General features: G+C 48.5%; 6 protein-coding genes across 6 annotated transcripts; 4 read left to right on the top strand and 2 right to left on the bottom strand.

Moving 5' to 3' along the window:
* Window positions 1-3,525: 3,525 nt before the first annotated feature.
* Window positions 3,526-3,835, top strand: N7466_011078 (uncharacterized protein; the record flags this gene model as incomplete). The annotated part of the gene is made up of 3 exons (XM_057170467.1): window positions 3,526-3,532; window positions 3,592-3,641; window positions 3,680-3,835. The coding sequence occupies 3 exons, from the start codon at window positions 3,526-3,528 to the stop codon at window positions 3,833-3,835; spliced, it is 213 nt and encodes a 70-aa protein (XP_057016199.1).
* A 501-nt stretch (window positions 3,836-4,336) lies between these two features.
* N7466_011077 (MFS general substrate transporter) lies at window positions 4,337-5,954 on the top strand (the record flags this gene model as incomplete). Its single annotated transcript, XM_057170466.1, has 4 exons — window positions 4,337-4,527; window positions 4,583-5,467; window positions 5,519-5,606; window positions 5,658-5,954. The coding sequence occupies 4 exons, from the start codon at window positions 4,337-4,339 to the stop codon at window positions 5,952-5,954; spliced, it is 1,461 nt and encodes a 486-aa protein (XP_057016198.1).
* Window positions 5,955-7,468: 1,514 nt separating this feature from the next.
* N7466_011076 (uncharacterized protein) lies at window positions 7,469-8,125 on the bottom strand (the record flags this gene model as incomplete). The annotated part of the gene is made up of 2 exons (XM_057170465.1): window positions 7,469-7,944; window positions 8,026-8,125. The coding sequence occupies 2 exons, from the start codon at window positions 8,123-8,125 to the stop codon at window positions 7,469-7,471; spliced, it is 576 nt and encodes a 191-aa protein (XP_057016197.1).
* A 2,237-nt stretch (window positions 8,126-10,362) lies between these two features.
* Window positions 10,363-11,220, top strand: N7466_011075 (uncharacterized protein; the record flags this gene model as incomplete). The annotated part of the gene is made up of 2 exons (XM_057170464.1): window positions 10,363-10,527; window positions 10,600-11,220. 2 exons carry the CDS (start codon window positions 10,363-10,365, stop codon window positions 11,218-11,220), a joined length of 786 nt encoding a protein of 261 aa, XP_057016196.1.
* Window positions 11,221-13,277: 2,057 nt separating this feature from the next.
* Window positions 13,278-13,972, bottom strand: N7466_011074 (uncharacterized protein; the record flags this gene model as incomplete). The annotated part of the gene is made up of 3 exons (XM_057170463.1): window positions 13,278-13,491; window positions 13,554-13,571; window positions 13,623-13,972. 3 exons carry the CDS (start codon window positions 13,970-13,972, stop codon window positions 13,278-13,280), a joined length of 582 nt encoding a protein of 193 aa, XP_057016195.1.
* Window positions 13,973-15,073: 1,101 nt separating this feature from the next.
* N7466_011073 (uncharacterized protein) lies at window positions 15,074-15,450 on the top strand (the record flags this gene model as incomplete). The annotated part of the gene is made up of 2 exons (XM_057170462.1): window positions 15,074-15,314; window positions 15,365-15,450. 2 exons carry the CDS (start codon window positions 15,074-15,076, stop codon window positions 15,448-15,450), a joined length of 327 nt encoding a protein of 108 aa, XP_057016194.1.
* Window positions 15,451-16,700: the final 1,250 nt, after the last annotated feature.

Here is a 16,700-nt window from a genome sequence, read left to right as displayed (position 1 = left end):
TGTGTTTTGACTCGGGCTTGGAACAAGCAGGATTTGCCGTACTAAAGCGAACATTGGCAGTCCCAGGCATTCGAAATATCGAGCTTTGGAATATCGTTTGTTACCCAGAAGATCTTTTAGATTTGTTCTACGTTCATCGAAATACCCTTGAGGAAATTAGTCTGTACTCTATTGCGGTTGCTAAACAAAATGGAGGCTCATGACAGTGACTGGTGACTGAAATTCGCGATCGGCTTTCTCTTGCATCTTTTGGAATGCATCTTTTGGTATGTCCTCTTGCCGCACAAGTGATGATCATGATATCTGGGTTGGAGAGGGTGATTTTGATATATCAACAACCTTTTTGGTAACAGGCAGAGACCATGATTTATTCGATCGTCTCATTGGTAGTTTAAGAGAGGGAGTTGCAAAAGTATACATATCAGATGAACTTTGCATCATCAAAGGGCCTGTTCACTGAGTCTTATAGCTTGAAATGTGTACAGTACCTCAGTAAGGTCAACTGAGGTAGTGTGCCTTGTTATTAGTCTTCCAGAGTTCATTGTGGTAAGTTAAGGAACTATCGCTCTAGTATGGTCATAGAACAGGTTCGCATGGATAGATCGCAGTTTGATCATGGGTTGCAAATTATCAAAGTACATGTAAAGCCATCAATAGTTGAAGAGTCGAAACTTAAATTCACGTGCGTCTTGCTTGATGATACTAGTGTCACTAGTGCCCATCCTTTGACAGACATTATGTCAAGCTGGATTTTTGGATAGCCAGCCTTGCTGCAGTGTTTTTCCGTTGTGCGCAATTGGGACTAATGGTCTTGGTCTTCAACTAGTCTCTCTGGCCTCGCAAACTTTCGTGAAGGCAGAACCCGAAGATGCTCACGCCATTCTTTGACTTTTTCAAGCGGTACAGTATAGTAATTTATCAGTGTTTTCATCGAAGTTATCTGAATATTTCCTTCTGATTTCCGTCAAGATTCATGTCAACTCCTTCGATCGCTCGATCTTCAGCGGCAAAAAACTCCTTCAACGCTATCAAGGACTTTTGTTCTCGACAGGATAATTCTTGAAGTAACACTTTGAGTTCTTCTACGATCTGGTATGCTTGTTCCAAAGTACCGGCCGATCCGTATGCGGAAACCTGTTGGACATGGAGAAGGTCATCTGCCGCTTGGGAAATAATGTCCTGCAGGCGCTTTAAAATTCCGTAACATGTTCGATAAAAAGAGTTTTCTCCTTGCTGTCGACCGATCTCTCGAACTATTTCTGCTATTTCATCCATCATTCGATAGCTTGTGACTCTCCTGTGCGAGATGGTTGAATTTTGCTGTCAAAGTACTTTAACTCTGGGAGGATATGTTTTTGAAATAATGCCGGAAAAGAAGGAAATCAAGACTTTTATGTTTTACAAGACATTCGTTTGCAAAATTTGGATCTCTCATGGCTACTTTGGCTGGCCCTCATTGAAAGGGCTGAGCGCAATTTCTTTATTGACTGGATCGTGCTGAATTGAGGGCCGGAGCCCATCAAAAATACCGCACAACATCTTCCAGAACCGGATATAATCTTACGGGAAGCTGTTTATACAGTACCATATTCGGTCCATGTTACATTTTACAACGGCCCTCATCTTCGGATGGCCCGATCAATGACCTACACGAAGGCCTTGGCAGTGAGGTCCTGGAGAAGAAAAAATCAGATACCGCTAGTGACTGTAGAGCCCAATATGTAGTTGCGATACATGTATACTGTAATGCATTTGCAAATTATCTGCGCACTTTTCGGTATAGCTGATTGCTTTGATATCCCATTCCTGGCGATTTATGCGCATGAAATGCATCAAAAACCGGCGTGAAGTCTTGGCGGCCTAAATCATTTGCTCCAATATAATCAAATACTTCCGTCTGACTATTTCTATCGCGGGTATGTGGCATTCCTGATTTTTTTATATACACCACTCTTTGCGATGCTTTCTAAACTGTTATCACATGTCTCTCGCAATGGCCTGTCTTCCTCATAAAGAGCACCTGCGCACCTGCACGTTGTTGTCCATCATACACATCTTTGGAGTATCCTATTTCGTTTTATTTCTCGTCCACTTTCTGATCTTTTATTTCCCTTCGACTCCTGAGGAGATTATTCGCTCTTTGTCTGTGCTTCTCTTTTGTGGAGGAGTTGTTTTATGGAGTTTTTCGAGCCTCATCTATCGCACCATTGCAGCCTTTAGATATCATGACACAGTCCATTGGCAAAGACTTGAATTCGGCGGTGCTCTCGCTTTGATCGGTGCCTCAAGTCTACATTTTACCATCTCGAATTTTCAGCTCACCCATCGATTTGCATCGGATATATCTGTGCATTGACGTTAGCAGCTGTTGGATATCTTGCAGACTTTTTTGCAATGAAATGCAGCCAGCCAATAGCTGAAGAGCAATTTCTATATCACTCCACGTCGCTACTGTTGTTCTCACTGGTGCCGACGATTCACGCAATAGTCGAGCCTGTCTCTACATCATCGCCTCTGGCTCCTCACTTCTGCCGCCTCCTCATTTGCAATATACTAGCGGCCTCGCACTATCTCTTCAGACCACTGGAAAGGATAATGTAATGACTGGATGGAGACCTAGTCTACTTGCTATGCATATGATTTTTGTCTATAGCGCTGTTGTTTATTCAAAGGCCATGTTACTCGGCGTCGTCGGGGAGCGGATTTGATTTCGCTAGAATTTTACTTTGGTCTGGTGGAAATTCGCCATGATCCTGAACAAATGGCAACTGACATATTACCAGGAGATTGGTTTGCATGGGGGATAGGATAGTTCGATTAGGACAGCGTGGATCTAGTCCCACTTGTAGATATATTCTAGCTGTATGTCCACTATCTCCCTCAGCGATATTACCTCCCGTTTATGAAATCCTCCTGTATTAAGGCACCAAAATGAATTTTAGATCTATCTGCGACCCCCTTCCCCCCCATAGTGTTTGAAGATAGCTCCGATTCCACAGGCCGACTGAAAGAATTTCAGAGACAGATGCGACGAGACTGTGGCCTTGAACTGCAAAATGTAGATTAATGTACGACAAATCTTCCTTTCTCCTTTTTCATTACTGAATTACAACTGAATTTTTGTTGACCTGATTCGAAATGCTTGTAGCAGAATCTGTGTGTTTGTTGTATTACAAGATGCAGATGCAAGGGATGGAATCTTCATTGGCTTTGATGGCTTTTATTTCGTCATCAGGCCTTTAATCTTTCACTCTTTCCGAAGATCTACCTACCTTATTCTGTTTCGGAGCATAAAAATTAGCCACAAATCCTACGGAGTCGACCCATCCTGCCTAGCGATAAGACCAGAGAGACGAGCGAAGACGGCAAACCGAATACGTGCTGTATGACCTGTGTAATATAATCATTGGGATGTGAATAATTGACTAAAATCAGCAGCAAGCTGAACCCTATAAGAGGGTTTCATGATTGATCCTGTACTGTAGCTCGCAAATACGCCGTGTTATTGCAGCGTCTTGTCACGTGATGCGTGGTAAGTGAACAGGAGGTTAAGTTTACTGTAATTTACGCGAACTTGTCGAGGGTATCCAGGGCAGCGGAAAGGTATCCTAATGCAGACTAGTGCCCTTTGGGTGGGCCTGGTAAGTAAAGAGAGAGAGATTGATGAATATCACTGTAGAGCAACCATAGCAAGTGTACCGTCATGAAGATGCGACTTCAAGAGACAATTGAACAGATTATGAATGCTGGTACTGCGTTCGAGCGCGCTTGTACTGCTCTTAATCCAATCGTACATGATTTTGGTTTCATCTCATACTACTCAGGAAACGGGTAGGTGAGGTACTTCCCCACCCAATTGATCAAGCACTGGTTTGAGCACTGATTTGAGAACTGGTTTGAGCACCGAGCCAAAACACTGATTTCAACACTATTTCGAGTACTGGTTGAGTACTAGCTGAGCACAAATTTGCGCGCTCAGTCCATCACCAGTTAGAACCAAATAGCAGTCCTCTCAGCCTGTCAGAAAATCTCATGATTACGAGTCTTGCAAAGTAAGCTACTACCCATACGCGTCATCCACGTCGGTGGATGAACATAGCACCACCATCGCTGCGATCAAGTCGATTCGGTGTGGCTTCTCCGCCTCTATAAATAAACCTGTACCAAGATAACATGGATTGTCGCCCATTTCTACTGGTGTGACAGGTCAGTCTATTCCCCATGATTGAAAGTGGAAGCCTTAGCTCTTTTTTCTGCTTCCATTGCCAGCAACTTCCAATTGCTTTCCTATTTACCCTCCAACCTTGTCCGACCCGGTCTAACAAGGCGGTCAACGATGGCTACTCAGCACAAGGGCTCTGCCACCGGGCCACATTCGACGTCATCTCTATTTTCACATTCGCCTCCTAAAAAGGAGGATCATCCAAGCAATCTATCTTTGGGGGCGCCATACCGCAGCGCTCGAAGCTGGTGTCCGAAACGGAAAATTCTGATCTCGGCAGGGGCCATTGCCTCTTTCTTGGTGATGTAAGTGAAACGATAGAGACGAAGTAAGCATCAGTCTGACTCAGCTGGCGTGTAGCACGTTAACGACCTCGATATATATTGCAAGTATCCCGGGAATCATGGTGGAGTTCCATGTTGGACAGACTCTGGCCCTCTCGCCAGTGACCTTCTATGCGATGGGGTTCACCATTGGCCCAATGTGCACCGCTGCGCTCTCCGAAGAATTTGGAAGACAGTATATCTACAAGGTCTCCCTTCTCTTGCATCTTGTGCTCACGGTGATTGCCGGAGCGGCGAGGAATTTTTACACCATTGCCCTATGCCGAGCTCTTGCCGGCCTGGTGGGATCTCCAGCCGTGTCGGTTTTTGCTGGCGTCCTGAACGACCTGTGGGAAATGCCTGAAGATCGGCTCGCCGTGCCCCTCTTTGTTCTCTACGGCCTAGGCGGGGCGATCGCACCAGAGATTGGGCCAGTGGTGGGCGAGGCGATTGTGGCATCGTCTGGTTGGCGCTGGACCTTCTGGCTGACCGCGATCCTCGTTGGGGCGTGCTTTCTGGCCATGCTATTTGTGCCAGAAACCTTTGAGCCGGAGATTAAGCGGAAGGCGCTGAATCTCCCGCGGGAAGGTTGGCTAGAGGCCCTGACAGCATCTTTCAAGCGACCAATGCACATGCTCCTGGTGGAGCCGATTATCTTTCCTACTGCCGCGATTGTCACTGTGAGCCAGGTCGTCATTTTCATTCTCTACGCCGGCTATCCTGTCGTCTTGGAACGTGTGTATGGATTTACTTCCTATCAAGTGGGATTGGCGTTCTTGCCACTCTTGGTGGGATCTCTGCTGGCCGCACCGGTTCTGTCTTGGGTAGATCGACACAAGCGGGCCCTTGCTAGTCCGGCCCCCGAAGATAATCTGCCTGGGGCAATGCTGGCGGCTATTCTGCTGCCGATAAGTTTATTTTGGTAAGTCCCAACCCGTGGACTTTTTTGGTTTACCACTCAACGAATAAATAGGTTGGCGTGGACCACCCGTCCAACTATTCACTGGGCCTGGCCCCTCCTAGCGGGAATTCCGTATGGTCTTGGATTTGCGCTTTCACAGGTAAATACTCATCCCCTCCATGTTCAAGGCATCTACTGACGTCCTCTGCAGTTGGTCTACCCACTCTACAAAAACGAGGTCTACTGCCAAGTCGGCCTCGGGGCTTCGTCCTTAGCTGTTGATGTCTTTATGCGCTATGCCATCTCCTGTGTATTCCCGCTATTCACTATTCCACTAATTGATGAAATCGGCTTTGACTGGGTCATGACCGGATGTGGACTGGTAATGGTTGCACTTGCACCCGTCCCTTGGTTACTACGAAAGTACGGGCCTTTGTTACGCAGTCGGAGCTTTTATCTGAATCGAATCAATCCAAAGAAGGATCTATCCGAAATGACACAAGCTTAAGCTGCCTCCGGCCAGATGTGAGTCATCTGGCGAATTGAGCAGGAAAGCCATACATTGTGTTTGAGCTGTCAGGTGAATGAGTAAAGGGTCTACAGGCGGGAGTGTTAACTTATGCAGATGAACGCAATTTGTATGTAAAGAACCACAAAAACTAGGAACTTTTGTACTGTGTAGTAAGTCTACTACTTGGTAGAAAAATCAATACATAGAAGTAAATCAAATGAAGTTACAGATAGTATCTTACTATTTAGCTGGGACTTTATTCGTTTTCCCCCTCACTTAACTAAGATGTTTTATGATGATTAATTAGGCCTAATACCTAGCAAATCCTATCCTGCCCTAACTGCAGGTCTCAAGTACTTTAGTCTAAAGCCAAATGTGGCCAAGCAGAAAAAGCTCGAAGCATTGTACCCGATGGAGGCGGGATATGGAAGACGCTCTCTTTTGAGGCAGAGCAGAAGGGCAATTCATAATTGGAATTGACCAGGCCGGGTATCAGCACTGAGGAGAGGTCAGCGCATGGGCGAATAGATTCACAGAGAAATAGCAAATGATGGAAAAGCTTGCGAGTCTGCATGGCTCGAATTGAAATAAAATCGAAACAAGTTTTGAGAAAATTGTGAGCAAAGGCTATTGATTGAATGCATAAAAGTACCATGTGGAGGATTTTGGGTAATTACTCAGTCAACCACAGCGATCTTGTAGTGCTAAAAGAAGATGCATGATACTTATGGGCTGAAACGATGCCTTGTAATGAAAAACAAGGAAACCGGTGGGTTTTTGAGGCTGTAAATGAACGGCCATGGTGTTACGACATATTGATTGATTTCCTTGCTTTGAGGCTCATGGCATTAAGCTGTAATTAGACGTGATTGATCACTGAAGACCCCACGCTAATAATCACTTGGGCTGCTACCAAAGAGCCCTTACATTCAACATTGTCCAAAGTTTGATTCCATCACAAAGTGGAAGATATAGACTTTCCAAGAGCGAGTAAGATCTGCGCGTGAGATTCCGATTGTTGCGCTTCACCCTCGGCTGGGTAGACTGTGCTCACGAGCTTTACTACGTCGGGAACATTTATCTTTTGAAAGTCAAGTTGGGTGTGAAGAAGGTACAACAAATAGAAGTCCTTGCCGCACAATGCCTTATCTGTGCATGACTTGTACCGGACAATGTAAAATACGGGCAGCGGACTATGCTATACTTGCCAGAGCTATTAAGCCACGTACTAGCTGATGCGATGACAACTGGATGAATCTCGATGTAGACAGATCTTAGCTTCCTCAAGCCATTGCTGGCTTAAGTACTAGTCCCCAACACCACGTAGAGGTGTCTGCCTTGTGTTGGAGGTCCTGGAAAAAAGGATCAGGTCTCATAGAGATTCGTGCCTCAACGCTGTGGGAGGCTACGGAATCCTCCTCGTTCCTCAGCTCAGGGGGAGGGCACGAAGGAAGACCAGTCCCGTCCCTCGACCCGAAGGGAGGCTACGGAGACCTCTTCGTTCCTCAACCCTAGGGGAGGTCACGAAGGAAGACCAGTCCCGTGCCTCGACCCGAAGGGAGGCTACGGTGACCTCTTCGTTCCTCAACCCTAGGGGAGGTCACGAAGGAAGACCAGTCCCGTGCCTCGACCCGAAGGGAGGCTACGGAGACCTCTTCGTTCCTCAACACAGGGGGAGGGCACGAAGGGCAGATCAGTCCCGTGCCTCGACCCGAAGGGAGGCTACGGAGACCTCTTCGTTCCTCAACCCTAGGGGAGGGCACGAAGGAAGACCAGTCCCGTGCCTCGACCCGAAGGGAGGCTACGGAGACCTCTTCGTTCCTCAACACAGGGGGAGGGCACGAAGGGCAGATCAGTCCCGTGCCTCGACCCGAAGGGAGGCTACGGAGACCTCTTCGTTCCTCAACCCTAGGGGAGGGCACGAAGGAAGACCAGTCCCGTACCTCGACCCGAAGGGAGGCTACGGTGACCTCTTCGTTCCTCAACCCTAGGGGAGGTCACGAAGGGCAGATCTGTGAAAAAAAATACTCATTAGGGGTTGTTTCTGCCTTTTATCACATTTTTGTACGGCGACCAGTAGGAACAAATTGTGCAGCACCTTTCGCCCAGCCCCCGGTGGGACCAGCTGAATTCAACCGGAGTACGCTCAAATAGATTTTGCGGAACATTTTCATGATCCTCAATGACCCATTTCAATCAAATCCATCTCTTTCATGACACTCATCCCGCGAGATTATGGAAATCGATTCTTTTGGTTCACTGACTGCCAGTCCCTGACATTTCAAGTAAGCCCCTGCGCATCCTGTTTGACTTTTGTGTGCCTCGCTTTTCTGCAGAAACATTGAGGAAGGTTCTTGAGCACTATCCACTACATCAATTCATCTTCACAACTCGCTTGCCATTCTAGATAGTCATTAAACAACAATATGGTTAAGCCTATGAAACGTCCAACGTAGGAGCAGTAAGGACCGTACAGCTATACACCTATATTCGCTTGGATAGGTTCGCCAGATCCGACGCCAATTTAGAAGAATTGGCTCCCACATCCTCTAAGCTCGCTCGCATGTCCCGGAAGAGATGGTGGAGTATATGGACTTCCTTCTCTAGCTTTTTGATTCTAGACCGTGCCTCCTCTAGCTGACCAACCATCTCGTCAGAATGTGACTGAGGCTTGCTGAGTGGTGAACCTGCATATCTTTCTGTTCTCCTTGACCTTCGATTTCGCCGCGCCCGAAAGTACCGGCCCTTAGGTACACCCTGCGAAGAAGAATCGGATTCTTTCCCAATACGTTTCATGTCGGAAGGCTTTTTCGTCTTGTAACTCGACTGTTGGATACCCTATCTCCGTATCAGTACCCATTCTCCGGAACCTATGTATCAGGACAGTTGGGAGCTTCTACCATGTAAGTGCTCCGCGGATGAGATATGTCGTGGCCTGAGGGCGGGTTCCTAGTGGTCGTGTGAGACTCCGGCAGCTAGGAATGAAGGGAAAGAGAAAACAGAGGAGAGTGAAGAAGAATGAAAACCCGAGCCAGCAAGCTGATCTTGTGTGTGCGTAACCGCCAATTTCTCCCTGGGGAGCTAGAACAGCACCGAGGTCCACCGGCACCCGCCTAGCTTCTCCCACGGATGCAGCCGGAACGGAAAGCGCTCTGGTCACCTGTGGCTATCTGCTGCTGCAGGATCATAAAGGTTTTGCCAGCTTTAGTCGCGACTGCAAGACATTGCTAAAAAGCAGATACACCAATGATTCGGTACTCCCGAAGCCGGCCGCGCGTGCTGTGGAAATGAAATTTCTAGGCGACTATGACGATCTTCCCCACCAGGTGAATCTTGTAAGCCAGTATCTGATACAGGAGCGCGAGATGTGGGGGGTGGAGGAAGCCGTTCATTCCTGATCCGCACGCAATGACCGGGCGGAGAAGTATTTGACCTAGCGAGTGGGGCACCACAAAACGCACTATTGAAAGGTCCCATCGTCGGAATAAGCCGACTAGATGGCCAGTGCACCTATACGACATGGAGAATCCGAGATGGAAGCATGTTTGTCTCAACCGGCATGGTCCACGCCGACGGACTAAGGACATTTGCCATGACCATATTCGGCGACAATGCAAAATGCAACTGTCGATTGCGTGTTTGGACGTTAGAAATATATTTTTGTTGGAGCACATCAGGTTGGCTCGGGTAGCTAGTCTGCGATACGCAAATTTTCAGTTCCACGCTAGAGATCCAAAGGAGGTGTTGATGTAGGCTTTTAGGTGGGAATTGATAATTTTAGAGACCGACTAGAAAGCTAGGTATACAGCTTGAGCACATATGATAAAAGTTCAGACAGTCAGTAAAGATTCAGGTGTTTGTCAAAGGCGGAGGAAAAACTATACAAGCGAAATTGCATATCAAGTGTTCGCATAGAATGTGTTCAAATCGACAAACTTAAATACAAAAGTGCGCGAACAACGCTGTGTTAATTACTGTATAACGAAATTGGAAGATCTGGAACACAAAAAGTGCGCAAATCATAACTTCTGGTGAGACTTTCTTACATGGACAAGCTCATAGCCGGGTGACAAGGGTGATACGCTGTTCGTTGTTTAAATTTGATCATATAGTAAATGAGGGATCAACTAGCAACGGCGATACACCAGGGTAAGCGCAGGGTGGATACCTACCTCATCCACCGGAATTGCCTAGATCAAAAGCTAGCACAAGATGTCGCCACTTTGAAAGTCAACGTTTTGGCCTAGTTGATTAGTCCGGTCGAACCAAGTTGAGCAAATGAATGAATGAAAAAGAATTCGGAAGCTAAAAGCTGCGGATCCCCCGAGTCTAGAGATGCAGACTCTGGAATCACTTACCTCTGGCAAATGTAATCAGCAGCCTCTCCATTCCCTCATTGTCCAACATGCCCAAAATCCCAACACCTGCCCGAAAGCCTGCAATGCCCACTCGAGTCGTTCGCCCAGCGGTGGGATCGGGTGTCCCCACAACCCATATGCACCGCCAATCGGCCGCGAAAGTTGTTCGCCCCCGCGTTTACGCCCCCGACGTGAGCGAGACGCAACCTATGGTATGTCTCACCAACTCGCCAGATCAGTTTTTGGAATGAAGAGAAACTGACTATTGTGGGTTGGTTGAACAGGAACCGACGGTGCGAGACACGCGGTCGACGGTGCGAGCCACGCGGTCGACGTCGCGAGAGAATGACGATGACGATGAATTCGAGATCGTTCATGCGAACTGTACCAAAATGGTTCAGACGGCCAACGAGCGCAACCAACAGCTCAGGACGCATATCGCTGCGCAACGGCAGGAGGCCTCGGAGGCTGCACAGAAGTTTGGTGCGGAACGGGCTCAGCTGAACGCAACGATCCGGCAAGTCGGCCTGGAGAGACACAAATTGGTAGATGAACTCCGAAATGCGAAAGAAGAGATCCTCAGCCTGCAGCGGCGGCTGGATGTCGCCGATGCTGATGTCCAGAATCGGATCACCCGCGAGGAACTCAACAAGACTCTCAAGGAGATCCACGCGGCCTCGGTTTCCGTGACAAAACAGGTGGCAACGAAGATCAGCGAGTCTGACAACATATACTTTAGTTCCTGCCTGCCTTCCTCGGATGTGGGTCAAGGCCTCTGGGCCGGCCAGGGCGAGCACTTTGGCCTGCCGGACGATCCCCTTCTGTCGGCAGACCTGGGCCCTATGCCTCCCTCGTTAGACCCACAGGATCTGTCTCAGTTTGATTCCTATGTGGCGATACCTTGATCTCAATAGGCATGGCAAATTAAAATTCATAGTGAAATCAACGTAATGCACTCCCGCTCACCTTGACGTCTGTTACAAACTTCTTCATATGGCTTTATCGCGGTCATAAAATGCGGCAAAGTCCGCATACGGCGCGAGGACCTAGCGTCCAGTCGGAATAGGCAGGAAGACGCGCAAAAGGACGAAACGGGCGGCCTCAGTGGGGCGAATAAGGGGCTGCCACCTTGCTCATTTGGTGAACTGGTCGTCGGGTTAGCACGTATATCAGGGATGACTGTATCGCGCGACAGGGGGTGGGTGGATACGCATCGCTTGAATAATAGACCCACCTCGATCTATCTGCTGGGGTAGGTTCAAAGATTTGCCGAGGTTAGCGCGCCAGCTGCCCTTTCGTAATCCAAGCTCCACCGTTCATGCACGCTCCCTGCATCAGCCTGTGCCTTAAATGAACTACACTTCTACAACCCCTGCAAAAGACCATCGGTGCTCCAGGCAGTCGGGCATACCTTCGTTGTATTGTAAACAAGTGCATATGACACGGTTCTAGCCGATCTGCTGTAGAATCGATTGTGTGGGGTGCGCCGTGCTTCGTAGTTTTTGAGCAGTAAACCTGTAGAGCCCGGGTAAGTGTTTGCGTAAGCTGTGGGTCTGGACCATCGGAACCATGGATACTCAGCGCGCTTAGAAGATAGCGCGGCCCAATTTGGCCATACCATTTCTTTGTCAGCGCTGATTGACTACTATTTACGACAGGGGGGCTCATCAGTGGATCCTGTGATTGGTCCGGTATCACGTGAGTCAGGGGGAAAAAGTACAATCGCCGATCTAGGAACAGCGCACAGTCGGATTCTCTAGCCTGATCTGTGCGCGACGATCGGGCTTGCTAGCTGGTGAAGCTTGTTAGCGCATAGTGGCGTCAAGTGAAGTAGTCCATTCCCCGAAATGCAGCCACTAGGTGCAAGCTGTTTTTTCCAGGTGTAGCCTAGACGCAGCCCACAAAATAACCGACCACTTGTACTATGAAGCCTTTGATATCGCAACTTGACCAAGGCCACGGAGGTGCCACTATCAGGACCGTGCTGGCCGGTAGCCGGCTGATACGTTCCACACATCTTCCATCAGCGTGAGTCCTCGTCTTTCACGACGCCCATTTCTGCTCTAATGTCGGTTCCCCGGATGCGCTTCCGGGTAATCATCGACCGATAAACTGGTAGGTAGAATAGTGAGCAAAATCTGCGTCGGCGTTGACCACCGGTATTCTGCTCTGGACCTCACTGGTAGGGCGCTAGTGTGATAAAATTGGCGGGCACAGAGCGGATACATACCGAGGAAGAATGTGAACATGAACATGACAAATACTACATTCATTTAGTCTAGGTAGTGGGGCCGGAAATTAGAAACCCAGGGTTTGGAGCGGATGCAGATTTTGCTCATGGCTGGGTTACACGGCACGGGTCGAGGCTTCAAGGCTCCACATTACCGTTAGTGGATGAGCGTGCTTTCTAGGCGACGCAAAATTGTCAGGATGTGGCCCTTCAGCGATTCCGTTGGAATGATTTCCCGCCAAGCTCCCTTCAGGGTATAGCGGGACGGCACGGGGAAGAAGCCGAAAAGCTAGGATTCCATCAACCAGGCGAACCAGGCGACGAGACGGTGATATCCACTAGTCGTGTCCTGACCCGTGTTGGGGCGGAACAGACTCACTTGTACTCGGCTGCTACGCTTGTAATCTCGTTTGAGTGACTGAAATGCCGACTAAAAGTGCACTAGAAGGGGCCTATGGGATAGGATCCATGTCGCGATAGCACAACATCCAGGAAGATTGTCCGAGAATTTTGCAGGACAAGAAGACTAGAGTTCGTTGGGTATGTCTAGACCCGCCTAAACCTTGATTATCCAGCGAAGTTAGGGGTCCAAGCTCAACGGCTGGTCACAGTTCTCCACCCTGTAAGATCTAGCCTGGGGAAGTAAGAGCGTAAATATATCTGAGTGGGGCTGTCGATTTCGGTTTACAACTTCCAATATATGCTATCTCTAGCCTAACCTATTCAAGAAGCTCACTTCATGGATCGCTTGGGCCGGCCTGCTTTCCGCTCCGACATGCCCTCTTCATCCCCTCTATCCACGCAGAGGATGTCGATTCGCTCTTGCAACTTCTCCACTATGCTCCGCAGAGTTGGGATGTCATCATATCCCTGCGCGACGGTCTCAATGTGCCCCTGTATCATTTTGTTCCACGTGTACTGCTTCTGAAGCTGGCTAACTATTGCCCTAGCACAGATGCGTCAGTACGGTGCATTGCTCCCGCCTTTTGTGGCTTCGATATCACTCACTCAACTCGGTCGTCTAAGCTAGAATACCTGTCAGTCAATTTTCAAGATACTATCGGTCGACTTTCTTACCATGTCAAGGCTCGACTAACATCGTCGGGAATGTCGGAAGTCTCGGCCTCGGCCATCTCATGAACCAAGTCACCTTCTCTTTCCATGGCCCAGTCTTCCTCTCCCGACTGTTGTGAGGGGTCATCGAGGGATGTGGTCCAGTTCTTTTGCGCATATGGCCGATCGTCGGTGTATTCGAAAGGGCAGTCTGGATCATTATCTGCATCGGCTTTCGGGGAAGGGGGGGGCGACTGCTCGATGCTCCAGATGTCGGACTGTCTCGCTAGCTGTCGAGGCTGTTTTCCGGAGTCTCTATGGAACATTTGACGCCATTCCCGCATAAGATCGTTTGACTCGGCAAATTGATCCATTGGGGCTGGCGAGCTTTTACTTTGGAAAGCGTGGGAATGAAAAAAGGGTGCCGGGAAGACAGGAAGACAGGATTATATATATTTTAGCGGAGTCGGTAACCATGACGAGCTCGGGCTAGTTTTAGGAGCAGCATAACACCAGCCGATTTTTTTTTAGCGGGCAGATTACAGGAATATAAATGCGAGGGCAAAAGCACCATCTACTTGGCCGACATACGGACAATCTACTATCTGGTAATAATCATACTGAGTCAAGAACAGAGATAATGTACGGACAGCTGCAAAAGTCAAAGATGTACGGGGACCTACAACTTTGAATTTGCCCCTTGATGAAAGGTTGGGAACAAATGAGAAAGAAAAGAGGGTTCGTAACTTGAACATATCGGCACCATCGGTGGTCGCATAATTCCCATTTGGAGGGCCTTCGTTTGCGCAATTTCGACCACCCCCACCTTCCGCTTTCTTTTTCGTGAGTGAATTTGGTCAAATTGGTCAAATTGGTCAAATTGGCCAATAGGTTGGATTGTTTTGGAGCTAAAAGGCACTTCTCGCAACGAGAGTTTTTGATTTGACGGGGCTGCTTAAAATGCTGTCGAGCTTGTGGATCACTCATCGATCCCCACTCACCATCCAAATTCGGCTGGGGAAATTGTAGGAACTAGGTTGTTTTTGTGATCAATTAGGGACACAATTGCCTAAGACGCCACACAATGGGAGACGCAGATGGAGAATGTAGCAATGACATTAAGATTCAGTTCAATTAAATGACTGGCCTCCTCCCCCCGTCTCAATTCCTTTTCGTCATGAAAGCCTCTCAAACTTTCAAAACCCCCAGAAAGCATTTGCATTCCAAGTGTCTTTGCTCTTCAACTTCATGATTGTCAGCACTATGCCGGTGAACAAAAAAAGGTCTATATCTCATGGGATCGAGAAGAAGTAAAGAAGCTTCGAGGCTGGCTTTTGCGTCATCGGCATCTCTCTTGGAGGGAAATATGCAAGCAATACTACATACAGAACAAGAAGCCCAGGTCCGCCAGCTCCTTGCGATCTAAGATAGACCATATGGACAGGGAGGCGAGACGGCAAGCTGCAGTCAGGAAAATGGCTTATTCGCCTGAAGGCGCCGCTGTTAATCGTCGGCAAAGTCTCGTTAGCCAACTTCCTGCTTCACCCCCTCCACTCGTTCTGCAGACCTCCGATCCCTATGTTCAGCAAAGGCTACAACAGTGGCGCCAGGACCTCGCGCATCGCGAGTCTGCACAGATTGAGCAGTTGGCAAACTGCGACGCGGAATCAATATCTCCGTCCCGAACGCTTTCTCCAAGAGGGCCTAGCTACACAAGTCAGTCCCTTGACATTTGCCGTCGGTTTGCAGTGCTAACAAGGCGTCAGATGATATATTGGAGGAATACTACTTCGAATCTGGCGACGAGTCCACGGCGCCTTCGGGTGAATATCAGGGCCTGGCTTGGCCATGAATAAAGTCTACAGCAGTTTTTTACTCGAGACATGGCGTTATTATTGCAAACATATGTACATATTCCCCGGGACTTTTGATAACCTAAACCCATTTTTGAGAGACGCCGTTGGTCCTCCATACAGTGCTGCGTTCCCTCCATTCCATCTGACTCCCATCCTCTCACAACTAGATTTAGCATATCCAGAGCCAAGTCGCAGTCTAGACCTCCAGTCGGGTCTTAGGAGGATCCACTGGGCCTCCACCTCAAGTACCAAACCCGACCGTCACCGTATACTGCAGGTCGTTGCCTGCGACACTGTAGTCTCCGTGGTTGGGTGTGCATATACGGAATGTTCGGCAAATTTCACGCTCATAAGCGTGGCGGATGTTAATACAAACATAGTTATGTATAAACCATTGAGCTATGGAGAAACACAGTTTGTATCACCTTCCGGGCTTCCCGGATAGGGCGGCAAAGGAGTGGATCTTTCCGAGGCCCGGGGAGCAAATGGTAGAACCCGAGAGCACAAGAGTCCTCTGTTCGATCCTGACCCCCCGGACTCCACTTTTACCGTCCCAGCTCGCTTCCACTCAGCGGATCATTTCCGAAATGGGTCAAGCGGCGCCAGATGCTCGCGACCAGTGGCTAAGTGGTGGGATGGCCGTTTCCGATCCCGTCCTCCTTTTGTTCCTAATCTCAAGGGTAGATGTTCCCTGAGCTGCATTGTACGGAGTGGAGGTGAGCAATTTTCTGCTGAATACTGTTGTAGGTTAGAGGTATGAATTATCTTATTATCCAGCGGGAAACATGAGGCTATATATACAACGAGAAGATCAAGTTGATTGGAAATCAACTTGGTTCTTCGTATACATACTTCGGAATTAACTCCGATGGTTCGGCTTGGTTCCTGATCTGCACCAGCCTCATATCACAACAAATACACTTCATGATATATTCTGGTCAAGCTTGTGCGCACTTGGAGTTTCCGGGCCGGAAAAACTCAAACTCCGATCCTTTCAGGACCAGGAACTGGAATCTCTAGATAGAATTTAGTTGCAACAAAAACTGCACCTTTGATCAAATTGCGTTCTGTTGTGATATGAGATTCATGCAGATCAGGAACCGAGCTGCACGGTCGCAATTAATTCCCAAGATATGTATGCGAAGCATCAAGTTGATTTACTTAAATAGCCTCTCCCTTGCTGCTCGGAATCTTCCTTTCCTTACCTCCCTCATGCCACTTCCCCCCCCCCTGACTGCGGTCCGTC

The sequence above is a fragment of the Penicillium verhagenii genome, assembly GCF_028828195.1.
Source record: "Penicillium verhagenii strain IBT 33310 chromosome Unknown utg000012l_segment0_segment0, whole genome shotgun sequence".
NCBI lineage: Eukaryota > Fungi > Ascomycota > Eurotiomycetes > Eurotiales > Aspergillaceae > Penicillium > Penicillium verhagenii.
Note: the sequence above shows the minus strand (reverse complement) of the source record. Positions and strands in the feature narration are given on the sequence as shown.